The sequence below is a fragment of the Dermochelys coriacea genome, chromosome 19, assembly GCF_009764565.3.
Source record: "Dermochelys coriacea isolate rDerCor1 chromosome 19, rDerCor1.pri.v4, whole genome shotgun sequence".
Taxonomy (NCBI): domain Eukaryota; kingdom Metazoa; phylum Chordata; order Testudines; family Dermochelyidae; genus Dermochelys; species Dermochelys coriacea.
In genome coordinates this window covers 12,118,464-12,131,381 of record NC_050086.2, presented here as the reverse complement: position 1 = coordinate 12,131,381, position 12,918 = coordinate 12,118,464, and the positions used below count along the sequence as shown (strand labels likewise).

At 55.5% G+C, this 12,918-nt stretch overlaps 1 protein-coding gene across 3 annotated transcripts in view; it reads left to right on the top strand.

Annotated features, from left to right (window-relative positions):
* Positions 1 to 289: 289 nt before the first annotated feature.
* LOC119845556 (mitochondrial peptide methionine sulfoxide reductase-like) overlaps positions 290 to 12,918 on the top strand; it is a 42,959-nt gene continuing 30,330 nt past the window's right edge. The window contains exon 1 of one of the 3 annotated variants that reach the window (XM_038377993.2): positions 290 to 476. In XM_038377993.2, the coding sequence (XP_038233921.1) occupies positions 404 to 476 (73 nt within the window). In that variant the 5' untranslated portion in view covers positions 290 to 403. The remainder of the gene's footprint in view (positions 477 to 12,918) is intronic. The other 2 variants (XM_043506146.1, XM_038377996.2) reach the window with 2 other exon arrangements.

The window sequence follows — 12,918 nt, the reverse complement described above, 5'->3', positions numbered from 1 at the left end:
TGCACCCTAGACTCTGATCCTGCCCTCAGATCCACCCACATGGATCCAGGGCCAGGATCGGAGCCCTATGCTGCATGGGCCCCCTAGGATCTTTGTATGGACTTCATGAGCTTCCCTTCTTCCCCCCAATTTCTGCACATCTTAAGCAGCAGAGATGCTCGGTTGCATTGCATCTCCCCCAGTGACACACCTTACGGGGAGACGTGCATCAGCTAGATTCATTGTGAAAATCCACGCTCCCTCCTCAGAGTTTTCCATGGGGTCCCCTAACCCCGCCCCCTGTACTAGCTCCTCCCCCTGGCCACGCCCACCGCGTTAGGAAGTTGCTGGCTAGTTAGTTGCACGCGGAGGCAGGACAAGGGGCAGCCCGGTCACCTGCGCGCAGCTTTGCCTGGCTGCAGCCATGCCGGGCAAACCCCTGCTCCCCAGCCGGGAGGAAGCGCTTCCAGGCAGAGCGCAGAGCCTCACCGTGTCAGGTACCTTCCACGTGGGCTGCTGTGCGGGGAGGGGTGTCAGTATTGGGGACCAGTTGCATATGGGAGCAGGGAGAGGGAAAGGAAAGTCTCCTCCTCCTGTCTTGCAAGGCTGGCTCCTCCAGGGGGTAATAAGGAGGTGCAAGCTGTGACTTGGGGGCCCAGGGGTGGATGTGGGCTCAGGGAGGCAGGCTGGGGGTGCAAGGGGAGTGTAAAGTCCAAGGCATGGCTGGTGGGTGTGGCTATGTGTTAAGGGCCTTGTTGTCTTAAGTTCAGGCTCTGTGGCTGGGAAGTGGATCTTGGGGAGCAGGGGCTTCCTTCCATGCCCCCCTCCCTCCAGACTGATTCACTCAGTCCAGTCCTGTGTGGAAGGAGGTGTGTGGGAGGGTGTTTGTGATCTTCTTTTAAAGATACATTGCCCTTCCCCAACAAGTGCCCCCCCCAACACACACACACACACACACACAGTCTCCCTTCCATTGATTGCAGGGTTGTGGTGCTTGAGTGCACATATTTATACTTACAAGCAAGACTTCCCTTTGTCTTTGAGGAGTGGGCTCCAGGAGGGGAGGGGGTTAGGTATGACTGTGTGCAACTCGTTTCATCTTTGTAAGCAAATGGGTGCACTGAGTTGCAGGGCCTCAGCTGATAGGCCAGGTAATGTTTGTTGGGGTTGGAGGGAGACATCACTGCTCTCCTGCTAAGAGGTGGGATTTCAGAGCCCCCTCCGCTTCCAAAGATATGGGCCAAACAGTGTCTTAGCACTGTGTCTCATATTCTCTGGTCTGGTTTAAAGGTGACTTGAAAATAACTAGGGCCCTGTTGTACTGGACCTGTGAACTCAGGCAGAGCCCACTGGCTTTGCAGTCTCTGCCCACACAGACCAGATTCCAGGCCTAGCCTTGCGTTAAGTCCCTTTACTGTTTGGGGTAGCCTTAAATAGTGAAACCCAAGGCAAACCTACAGGAGTCTCAGAACCCGGCTCAACTGACTCAGGCTCCTGCAGCCAGGCCAAAAATAGTAGGGTTGGCATTTGGGCTCAGGCTGGAGCCTGGCCTCAGAAACCCAGTGACGGGAGAGGGTCTTGGAGCCCAGGTGCTACACTGCAGCTTTTAGCTCTGGGTCAGTTGATTCTGGTTCGGAGATTCACTGCCATGGTTTGGGGTTGGTTTGGGTGTTTTGCTGTGTAGATGCACTGTAGGTGTCCCTCCCTTTTTTTTATAATGATGGCTTATTATTGGTATTACTCTAATGTAGGGGTGGCCCAACTGTGGCTCCCACTGTGGGAGGGAAGTTGGGAGCTCTACCTTGCAGCAGGGTGGTGGGGTAGGGGCTTCTCTCCAGCAGGGATGTGGGAGTCTCAGAGCTTCAGCCCCACAAGACGTGCCTGTCAGGGCTTCAGCAGGAGCAGGGCTGAAACCCTGAGCCCCAGCAGACATATCCTGAGGGGCTGAAGGCCCGACTCCCGGCAGGTGTGCCCCGGCTCTCAAACTTCTGAAGATTGTCATATACGACTCGGTGGGTCAGTAAGTTTGGCCACCCCGCTGTGTACATATATAGATGTTGGGAAGTTGTTCACTGCATGTCATGTGCTTGTCCCACAATTCTGTTCACCCACGTCAGGTATCCCACTACACTTTGCAAAGCTGAAGTCAACTTTGGCATTAGAAATAGGAAATGTGTCAAAAGACAAGAGTCGTGAATGGCCCTGGCTGGGAAGTACCTCTGTGCCCAGCTGCTTTGGAGTGTGGTAAACAAGAGAGAAGGAATTGGTAGGAACCAGTGGGTTGGATCTTGGGGGCAGTATAAAGTGCTTTTAGCTTTGTAAGCAACCCGGTTATAAAGGGTGGATCTTCGAAGCAAACCTACTGTGTGAGGTGAACATGCTGCAAGGTCAGAATTGCTTCTGGAACATGCTGCATGTCCCCTTTTCTGTCTCGTGCTGGTTTGTCGGGCAGCAAATTGGCTATGTTGGTTATTTGGTCTCATGAACATTTTTATTATTGAACTGCGAGTGCAGTCAGCAAATCAGGTACGTCAGTAGCGTTGTATAAACAGAAGAAAAAGATGATTCCTGCCCACAAGGAGCCTGCAATCCAGTGCATAACCCCTCATGGGGGAGTCTCTACTGCAGGAAGGTTGTACAGTAATCATCAATGTTCCTGTTGTGACCTAACTCTGGATCAGCTGTGTGCCAGCTCAGACAGTCCGGCCACACGCACCCCCGCTCCCCACCGCTCTTCTCCTGATGATGTACAAAGAAGGCCTGCAGAGGAGATTTTGTTCTGTTTTTTTGTGGGTGTGTGTGTGTGTGTTTTTTTTTTTTTTTTTTTAACACTAAAAGTTCAGATCTTATCTACTCCTGGAAGACTCTATGGATGACTGGAGATCTGGTGTGTCATGCAAGAGAGGGGATGTGAGCCTTTTCTTTTGATTCTTGTAAAAATATTTTGTTTAACTCAAATGCCTTAGGGATGATGAATTTCTCACACTTTTTCTATCAGAGAGAGCTCACCAATTCTAGCTCTATGCCATTAAATGAGTCCTCCAGAGAAGACCAGATTTGCCATTCCTCATATTTCTAGGGTAGAAAGCAAGCAGGAAAGAGGGGGAAAAAAAAACAACCCAGTTTTTTTTAAAAGAACAATTCAAACTGCTTCCAACATAAAGAAGCAAAACAGGGGCACAAGACCGTGTAATTTTCTCTGCAGGGCCCCTTTAAGAAATGCTCCCGGGGACTGGGCTTTGTGAGCTGCTGGCCCATAAGATTGCCATGCAAAGAATTGTCGGGGGGAAGGGGTTCCCAGTTACCTTCCAGTGGCAGATTAGCCAATGGGCCAACAGGGCCCGTGTCCAGGGACCCTGGCCAATTGTGGGGCTCCTGGAAAAATGGGTGGCCCCGCACGCCGACCTGCTCAGCGCTCCTGCCGGGGAGCGGGGTCAGCGTTTGGGGGCTTGCCCCACTCTGCCCACCTGGTGTTCCTGCCAGGGACGGGGGCTTACCAGGTGGGGCAGGGCAAGCCCCGGCAGGAACGCGGGGGACGACGATATGACTGCAGGTGGAAGGAGTGGGTCAGGGGCCCCCAATTGCTTTGGCTCAGGGCCTCCAACCCCTAACGCTCCTCTGATTCCTTCATTCACCCTGGCACCCCATGACCCAGCTGCTAGCCATTTTTCTCCTGATGCACGCTGGGAACTCAAACAGATCCTAGGGCTGAAAGGATCAAGCAGCGGGGCTCTGATTTAGCGGCTGGGGCAGGGAGAGACATCAAGATTTGAAACGTGCCCAGCTTACATAAAATGAGGCGGTTGCCTTTGGCGTGGACTCGATAGAGTCATCTCACTGACGCCTCCTCCACAGAAGCCTTGGGGCGGCCTTGTGATCCTGACAGGATCAGTTCGGTATGTGCCAGTAGCAGCTAGAGGTCGCAGCTGAGGTGGGCCCTGTTGCGCTAGGTGCTGTACGTACAGATTGAGAGAGCATCTCTGCCCCCCAAAGAGACGACGGTTGAAATAGACAAGGCAGACAAAGGGTGGGAGGAAGGAAGGGGGAATTGACCCAGCATGATTCAATGACTTGCCCACAGTCACACAATGAGACTGGCAGAGCTGGGAGTTAAACCCAGATCTCCTGACTGCCAGTCCAGTGTCCACCTTCTATATACATTGCCGGGGAGATTCGTGAGCACTTATTGTCAGTGGGCTGGCTCGGCATCCTGGCTCCCAAAATGCCCTCCTGTTGTTGTGTGGCTTGACTGCGCCATTCTTCACTTCCCGTCCTAAACTGCCGTGTGCAGTCAGGGATGCCTAGAGCTGTTTCTATACCAGAGCCATAGAGGAAAGACGCAGCGTGAGCTCCTCATCCCTGGGCTGGAGCGGGCGAGCCACAGGGCCCTGCTGAGGCTTTTGACAACAACGGGAGAGCGACGAATCTTGTTCGTATCGTGTGCCTGGTAGGATGAATGCTGCCCCCAGTCTCCTTTTATTGCCCTTTCCCGGCTCTCTTGGAGGCTAGGCAAGAAAGCTGGCAGGCAGGTCAGGAGTCCAGGCCTTGCTGAGTCACTCGGCTCTGGCTTATTCCCAAAGCAAAGAGCTCCCTTTTCTAGCACTAGGATCTGCTTGGAAAACCAATGCTTCTGGCACTCGGGTGCCCCCCAGAACAATGCTCCTCTCCAGGGCAGGGCCGTAGCTAGGAGTCTACCCTTGCACCCGTTCCATTGCCTGCTGCCTTCCCTGCATCAGACCTGGCAGGGTCCAGGGCAGCCAGGAATCTAACAATGAAAGGCCTGATTGGAGAGGAAAAGTCCCGCCGCTGGCTACCGCCCCCAGGAAATTACAGATCAGCCTTTGCTATTGTAATTAGCAAAGGCTGATCTGGGTGACATGGGCCAGGATCCCATGTGGCCAGTGCCAGTGTTCATTCCTGGGCCCCCGCCCGGAGCTGGAGATGAGAGAGCAGCGCTGAATCTGGTTGTTTCCCTGGCGCCTTCCCGGGGGTCCCATTAGGGAAGAAGGTTCTGCGTGGTGAGTGGTTGGCTGCTGGGACCCGGCTGAGACCCACCGAAACTCATTTCACGTATCCGCCCCATTGGCTGGTAGCCACCCTGGGCTGCTAATGAGCTGGGGGTTGGGAGCCAGGTGTGGTGTGGGGGAGCCCAGCGGGAGGGGAGGGCAAAGGTGGCTGTGTGCCCAGCTGCTGCCCGTGCAGGGGGGCACTGGTGGGACCCTGATGGAAGTGAGAGCATCCCTGGGCCTCCTTTGGCTTCCAGTAGCTTCCCTGGGGACGGCTCTGCAGCCTGAAGTGCTACAGACATGCCCTGCTCCCCTCTCCCCCCCACAAGTGCAGGCCCTCTTACGGCAGCCTTACATTCCTTCTGTGCCAGGGACTTCTCTGCCTTGGGCTCTGTCCACAGCTGGTGATCTGTCTGGGGCCAGCACCACAATCCATCCGACCAGCTCCCTATCCCATTAGCAGCCCCACCGGGCCATCCGCTGCCCCCCTCCCTCGCTGTGAGGGAAGGATCCTGAATTCCCACCCACAAGCGGCCTGTGGCTTACCCATAGGGGGCGAGCGCTGGCTGCGTGGGGCAGGAGCAGAGCCAGTCAGCCCCATGGGGAGGCATGGCTGGGGCGGAGAGGGGGGGAGAAAGCAAGGCCGTGGCCAGAAGTGGTTCTTTGGCCCTATATGCAATCCCCTCCCTAATAGGTTGGGGAGAGGGGGCTCTCCCCCATGTTTGTACCCTCCCAAAGGCTCTGGGGGTCTGGGAGCCCAGTGACCAGCTCCGCAGTGGATTGTCAAGGCAGCATGTCTGGAGGGAAGGAACCCGGCAGGATGCCCCCAGCTGCGCTGATCCCTGGGGTGTGTCCCACACTGAAGCGCCCCTGTGCAGCGGGGCCTGTCCAATGTGCCTCGTACTGTTCGCTCACCCTGAGCATCCATGCAAGAGAGGGTGCTTCCTGTGTCCTCCCCCCACCCCTTGGCGCTCAGTCACCCCCTGTTTGTATTCTGGGCTTGTGCCGGGGGCTGGGCTGTGGAATGAGGCCCCGCCGCCAACAGGGCTCCCATCACGCTGATGGGGGGAGAGGAGGGTGGGCCGTGCTCGCCATGGCAACAGATGGTGTTGCTAGGATACAGCAGAGGAATGAAAGGATGAGAGGGATGCCCACAAGCCTTCCTCCCTGCCCCCTCCGCCATCTCCTCCCCAGCGCTCCCCAAGTGTCTGTAGAACAAGACTATTCAGCAGACTTGGCAAGCTCAGCCGATGGGCTGCCCCCCACCAGGCTGAGGGATGGTGGGAGCACAAGAGGGGTGGGGAGGGTGTACAAGAGAGCCACCAGGGGTGCTGCCCTCCGGTGCCCGTGGAGCCCTATCGTTGTGGTTTTCTGGGGGAACGGGCCCCTGTGCCAATGTGGCATCTGGCTCCGTGCGGTGCATGAAATGGGTGCTACGTGTGGGGGTCAATAGGACACTGGAGCTTGGCTGCGCCTCCGAGGGACAGGGTGGGGGGGTTGCAGGTTAACGATTCCCAGAGGCCATTCCTAAAGCATCAGGGGGCGGTTCTAAAACTGCCCCTCTCCCACGTGTCTGGGCGCATCTCCCAGGCCCCGGGTGATCTCTGTCCCCTTGCAAGCGAGGCAGCTTTTGATTTTTTTTCACTTGAGATGTTGGTGGCGTGCCCTAGGACCGTGTCTCTGTCCCAGGTGTGAGAGTGCTTGGCCTCCTACCCCAGTAGGCTATTCAGATTATTACTATCCGTTTGTATTGCAGTAGTGCTAGAAAGGCCAGTCGTGGACCTGGGCCTCGGTGTGCTGGGCGCTGCATGCTGTTTATTAGGTGTCTCACCCATGTGCCTCGCAGCTCCAGTCCTGGACCAGGAAGCCGTTGTATTAGGGCCGCACAAATGCAGAACCAAAAGAGCTTATGATATACGCGTGAGATGAGATGGCAGGTGCAGACAGGCAGAGGGCACAAGGAAAGAAGCCTGTAGGAACTGGTGTCAGGGCCTGGCGCGACTAGGGCATAAAGGGGCATCGGCCCATGCTGGCAAACAGGGAACCAGCATCGACTCTGATGTGTGCAGAGCCGGACAAGGTGAAGCTTCACGTCGGGGCTGCTACTCTAGGCATTAAGATGTAGGATACTCGCTAACATGTTCTGTTGACACCCTCCCTCCAATCCTGGTCAAGACAGACATGAGTGTGTGCTGCTCAGTGGTTAGAGCAGGGGTCTGAGAGTCAGGACTACTGGCCTCTCTGCCACTGTTTTGCTGGGGGTTGTTGGCTATGTTGCCCTGTCGCTTTCTGTGCCCGAGGAGTTTGCCCATCTGCAAACACTGACTGTGAACTTCCTCCCGCATCCCAGGAGGTAGGCAAGGCTTAACCTGGCTTGTGTATAATGTGATTTTAAGTCGCTGGTGAGCTTATTAATAATACATATGTTATAATTAGAGGGGCAGTGTGGCCTGGTGAAAGGAGCACTAGATTGGATCTCAGGAGACCTGGGTTCTGATCCCAGCTCTGCCACTGGCCTGCTGGATGACTTTGGGCAAGTCACATCCCCTGCCTTGGTGCCTCAGTTTCCCCACCAGTAAAATGCAGATAATGACTTAACTATGCTGAAGATCCCCAGCCAAGAGCTCCACCCCAGCATGTGTCAAAGCCCTTCCCACCTAGCTGTGTGTAGACACAAAAGGCCCCACCTGGGCATGCCTGGGCTGGGCAGAGTCAGGCAAGTGTGTCGTGAAGCTAAGCAGCAGGTTTTGAGTGGAAGTGGAAAAGCCAGGCCCTCTTCCTGTGTAGTCTCTAGTGGGGTATAAGAGGGTTTCCTTCTCCCAGCTGGCAGCAGGGGCTAACGTGGGACAGACAGATGTGCGGGTGGTACAGTACCAGAGATGGCAGCTGGTAGATCCTCGCTCGAGCTTTGCCCTCTGTCTCTGGCAGTGGCTGGGGGAACATTGTGGCATCTGCAGCCCTGCTCCCTGGAGTGGGAGGACCTCTACCCAGCCGGAGCCGCTGGTTCTGGGGCGGGGTCCTTATCCAGTCCCCTCCCCTCTCCCTAGCAAATGAGGAGAGGGCAGCAGGGTAGGGGCTGGGCTAGCGCCAGCCTGGCTCACTCTTCTAGGAATCCATCAGCAGTTTCTCCAATCCCCGTATAAACTGGTCCCCACAGCGAGTCCCCCAGCATCACCCTCTTCCCCATGATGCTCTTTCTACTCTTCCCCTCTTTTGTTAAATCAGAAGAAAGGGGAGTAGACTGATCCCCCTGTGCCCGCCACCAGAGTAGGGCGCACCACGGGGAGTCAGATTAACTCTAGTGTGTATGGCCAGCACCTAACATAACAGAACCTTGGTTTTTCTTGCTGGGGCTACTGTAATAGGATAATAGGTACCGTTGGGATTTGGGAAGGTCTCAACTTAGGTAGGGGAGTAAATGATCTGTACCTCCCAGTGCAGGGGGCCTGTTAAGCTCTGGAGCCTCCTAGTTGATGCTTCTGGCCGGGAACTGATGATGCGAGTGGGGAATGGGGGTGAGGAAGGGATGGCCTCTCAGCAGAGAACTGTGGGCCAGGTGTCTGGGGCGGGGGGGCGGGAATTGACCCGACCCGACCCTCTGGTCAGATGAGTTATGGCTGCTGCCGTGGGCTGGAAGTGAATGGAGGGTGAGGGGCAGGATAAGGCAAACCCAGGAAGTGTCTCCACCCAGCTGCTCCCTTCCATGAGTGATGAGACCCGAGAGCGGCCCGGAGTCCTTTCCAGTGGGTTCTGTTCAGTGTGGGATGGTCCGTGTGGCCTGCTGCCCCAGTGGCTAATCGCATCCGAGTGGTGGGCTGGCAGGCCCATTCAGTGCATCGCGGCCGGGGACTAGCCCAGAGCAGCTGGCTTGCCCCTCGATCACACTCGAGTGAATGGAGCTGAGGGTGCGGAGGGAGGGGCGGGCTGGGCGCTGGCCTTCCATCCCTGGAGACCTCCTGTTCCCATCCTCTTGGGATCACAAGGGGAAACGCGGTTGGTGGCCCCCCCACTCCCTCCCTGGGGCTGGCTCCTGCTCCGACGCTGATGTGAGGCTGGAGGGGCTTCGTGTGGGACTCGCGTTGGAACAGAGCCCCTCTGCCTCGCAGATGTTCGCCCACGTCGGAGAACCACCAGGCCAAGACCACTCCCCTATTCCTGCTTCCTGGTGTGCCAGGGAATCTCCTCAGCCAGGGAGAAGATAGATGAGGGTGGGCGTGGCGATGCCTGGCTGATGGGCCTCCGGCACTGCGGGCGCCCTTCAGGCTGATGCCCTAACCCCGCCGTTGCTGGCCAGAAGGGGCAGTGACGGCGTTACGCTTCTGGCTGTGTCTCTGCGAGGCTGAATCTGCCGTGGTCTGTATCTGCCTCTTGTCTTGTTTGGGCTCTGGACTGGTTGCCGGGGAATGTTCCGATGATGCTCTGTGCCCTGATTACTGTATCCCTGGCAATGCGGGGTTGCTTTCCCCCCTTCCCCCAACTCAGGCTGTTTGTCATTGTCGCTCTGTCCTGTAACCCTGTGCGTTTCCAGGAACATAGGAACAGCCAGGCTGGATCAAAGCTGAGGTCTGCCTAGCCCAGGGTCCTATCTGCAATGGTGGCCAGCACCAGATGCCTTGGAAGAAGGTATAAGCACCCCACAACGGGCAGATATGGGACAATCTGCCCCCTACATTAGGTCTCATCCTAATCCCTAGTAATTGGAGAGCAGCTTGAGCCCTGAGGTTTAATATCCCTTCCCCAAATTTTATCCTCATAAAAATATTCAGAGCGATCATTATTAGTAATCCACATAAATGTCCATTTTTGTCTCTCTTGTCAGTTGGCTTTCCAAGTCTTCACTCCTGCCTTCTGCCAACCCCGTCTTGCACACAGCCGCAGCATTACCAACTCAAAGCATTGAAGAACGATGCGCCAGACCCCTCCAGAATCACGAGCTAGGCTTCAAAAATCATAGATATTAAAAACCTAATAAATGGAGGAGGTGTCTTTATTTGCATTCCGGCACTGGAGCGTGGGAGGGGGGCAGTTTGTGTCACAGGTTTAATCTTTTCTCCACACCTATGAGGGCTAGACACTGCTTTTTTAGCGAGAGCAGAGAGTCTCACATCATCCCAGGACTGCAGGAGCTGTGGGTTTAAGAAGAAACACCAAATGTGTTGCAAAGACTCGTGATAAAATCATGAGTGTTGTCAACACAGTAACCAAAAGCTGGTTAGAGATGGGAAGGTAAGAGGGGCTGGATAACGTGGCCAACAGGTGAGAATACAGGAAGGCTGGGGATGAAAGGACTCTGCCAAGTTCTGCAAGGCCAAAGTATTAGCCCTGAACTCGCATCCCCACAATGAATGCAAAAGCTTTCATGGATTTTCACTTTTGGGGGAAAATGGGCTTCTGGAACTGCCTTGTGCTGGGGCAAGTGATACTAACTAGCCACCAGGGTGAAGCTGACCAGGCTAGTTCTAAGCTTCCTGAAATACAAGCAGATGGCAGAGCTGAAAAAGCAGGCCCTGTTTGTTTGGGTTTTTGGCTACAATCCTTTTTTATTTAATAACAGACAATGCTGTTAATAAGGCCAGCAGGATAGTAACTAGATAGCAGTACAGATGCTTTCACAAACAGTGTCCCTCCTAAGATGAATCGCAGGTGAGTTAGACTGGCTGCTGTTTTCCTCTTCCAAAAAGTTTGTACCTTCCCCTGAAGGTATGTGTGTGTCAAATGGGGCCTTTTGTTCCTGCCTGTGGAGGGGGCTACAGTCGTTCAGAGGTGCGTGGCTTGATGCTCAGAGATGAGCTGCAGGGAGAGCGAAGAGTTTGGTGTCTGGGACCTATGGCTTCCATCTCTGCAGTCGTCTTCATGGGAGACTCCGGAATCCGTCAGCACCAGTTCCAAATTAGGGGGCGAGTGGGGCTGCGGCAGGAGGCTGCTGGGAAGTGAGCTCTAGTGTCTTGTGGCGAGCACGGGCTCCTATCTTGGTCTCCTTTCACCCAGGAAGGGCCGGCAGCACCTTGGCTTCTCTTCTCTTTAAATCCCATGGGTGAGTCTGAGCCCTGTTCTCAGAAGTCACCAAGTGGCCTTTCTCAGAGGTGAAACTTGCATGTCATTTTTCATTCCTTCTCTGTCTCTCTGTCTCTCGCTCTCCCTCTCCCCCCACCCCCTCTTTTTTCCCCCCTCTCCCTGTCCCATGATGCTCTGCACCTCAGCAGGCTGGTGCCATATAAAAGAGTGGCTGCTTTTGCTGCCCGCGGATGTTCTCACGATGGCAGGAGGGGGGGAAGAGCCTGGCACCATTCAGATGCGAGATCTCCAGCTCCTGTCAGCCTCCTCCTTGCCTGGTCTTCTGTCGCCTTCTTTCTTCCTGCCCCACCCCCTCTCTTTGCCCCCTTCCCGACGTTCGGAAGCTCCCGGAGGCGGTGGGCACAAGGCGGGCATCTCGGAGGGGTCAGACTGGCACCGGCCCGTGCGGTAGGGAGGAGGCCCGCGCTGAGAGGTTGGTAAACTGCTGCTTTTCTTTCTCTCTCTCTCTCCTCTTTTTTTTTTTTTTTTTAAAGTAAACTAGTTGCTGTAAATTTTTGATTCTTTCTACTTTGTTGGCTTACTCCCTGGATCTGCAAAGCAGGGGAAACAGACAGGGGAGGGGAGAAGGGGGGGGGTTGTGGGACAGAGAGACACTAGGAGTTGGGATGGAGGTTGGCAAGGAAGGCGTGAGACAGAGGGAGAGAGAATAAAGCTGGCACAGGCTGGAGGGCTGCCAAGGCTGCTTGGCAGCAATGCCAGGGAAGGCTGGGGTGGCTCGGGGCTGATGGTGCGGTGTGCAGGGAGTGGGGGAATACAACGGGAGGAGAGGTCGAGGGTAGGACGTGGGGGGATGTTGGGCGGGTGGGGGGGGCTCAAAGCCTTTGCGTTTTTTTTTTTTTTTTGGAAGATAATACAAACAAATCTCGCCTTCCCACATATTGGTGGTAGTCGATGGCTGTGTGTGATTTTTTTTTTTTTTTTTTTCCGTGGAGCCGGGAGTGGTGTTTGGGGAGTGCAGCCCGCTCCTGCGCTGATTGAATTGAATCCGGGCCAAGGAAATTATGTAGCCTGCCTGTCCTCCTCGGAAGAGGGGAGAGAGCCAGGGAAGGAATCGTCTGCGAGCTGCCAAGCTGCCCAGCTGCGCTGCCAGCGAAACGCCTTGCAGACCCGAGCCCAACTCTGGGCTTTTGTGTCTATTCCCCTCCCCGGCCCCCAACTCTCTCCAGTCTATTCACATTTGGCTACTAAACCTTTGGCGTCCTTAGCAGGTAGCCAAGGGCAGCTAGGAAAATCAGGACAAGATCCCCACCTCCGTTGCAGCTATGTGTTTTGGAAGCAGAATAAAATGGCTCCAGTCCGGGTATGTGATCGGGGGAGCTGGGGCTCAGGGTGGGGGACGGGGCTTGGGCCTCCTTGTAGGGGGCTGGGTTGCGTGAAGTCAGGATCTTTCTTACATTTGGAGGGTGCTCCCTCGTGCAATGAGTGGTGATCACTCGGCCTGATCTTAAGGCCCCTGGAGTCGCCGTTGTGGCCCTTGCCCTGGAATCAAGTGGGCTCCGAGGTCTAGGACCTGCCCTGGCTGTATCCTGGCAGTGTTGCTGGGGGGGGGGGGCATGGCGCGGGAGGCCGGGGCTAGAGCTGGGAAACGTTATGTCTGCTAAGGTTGGGATGAGGACCATGGAGAGTCATTGTTCCACCTGGGTGGACAGCTGAGGGAATATGCAGACACTGGGCTCATCAGAATAGCCTTGTGGGGTGCGGGAGGAGGAGGCTCCATGATTAGCAGGGATGGGATGGAAGAATCTGATAAACCCATCTTGGAGCGGTCGGCATAGGGGATCTTTCAGGTCAATTGAGAGCTCAACGTCTGAGCCTGCCAGCCTTCTGTAGGGCCCCCTCTGTGTAGAGATGGTCCTGT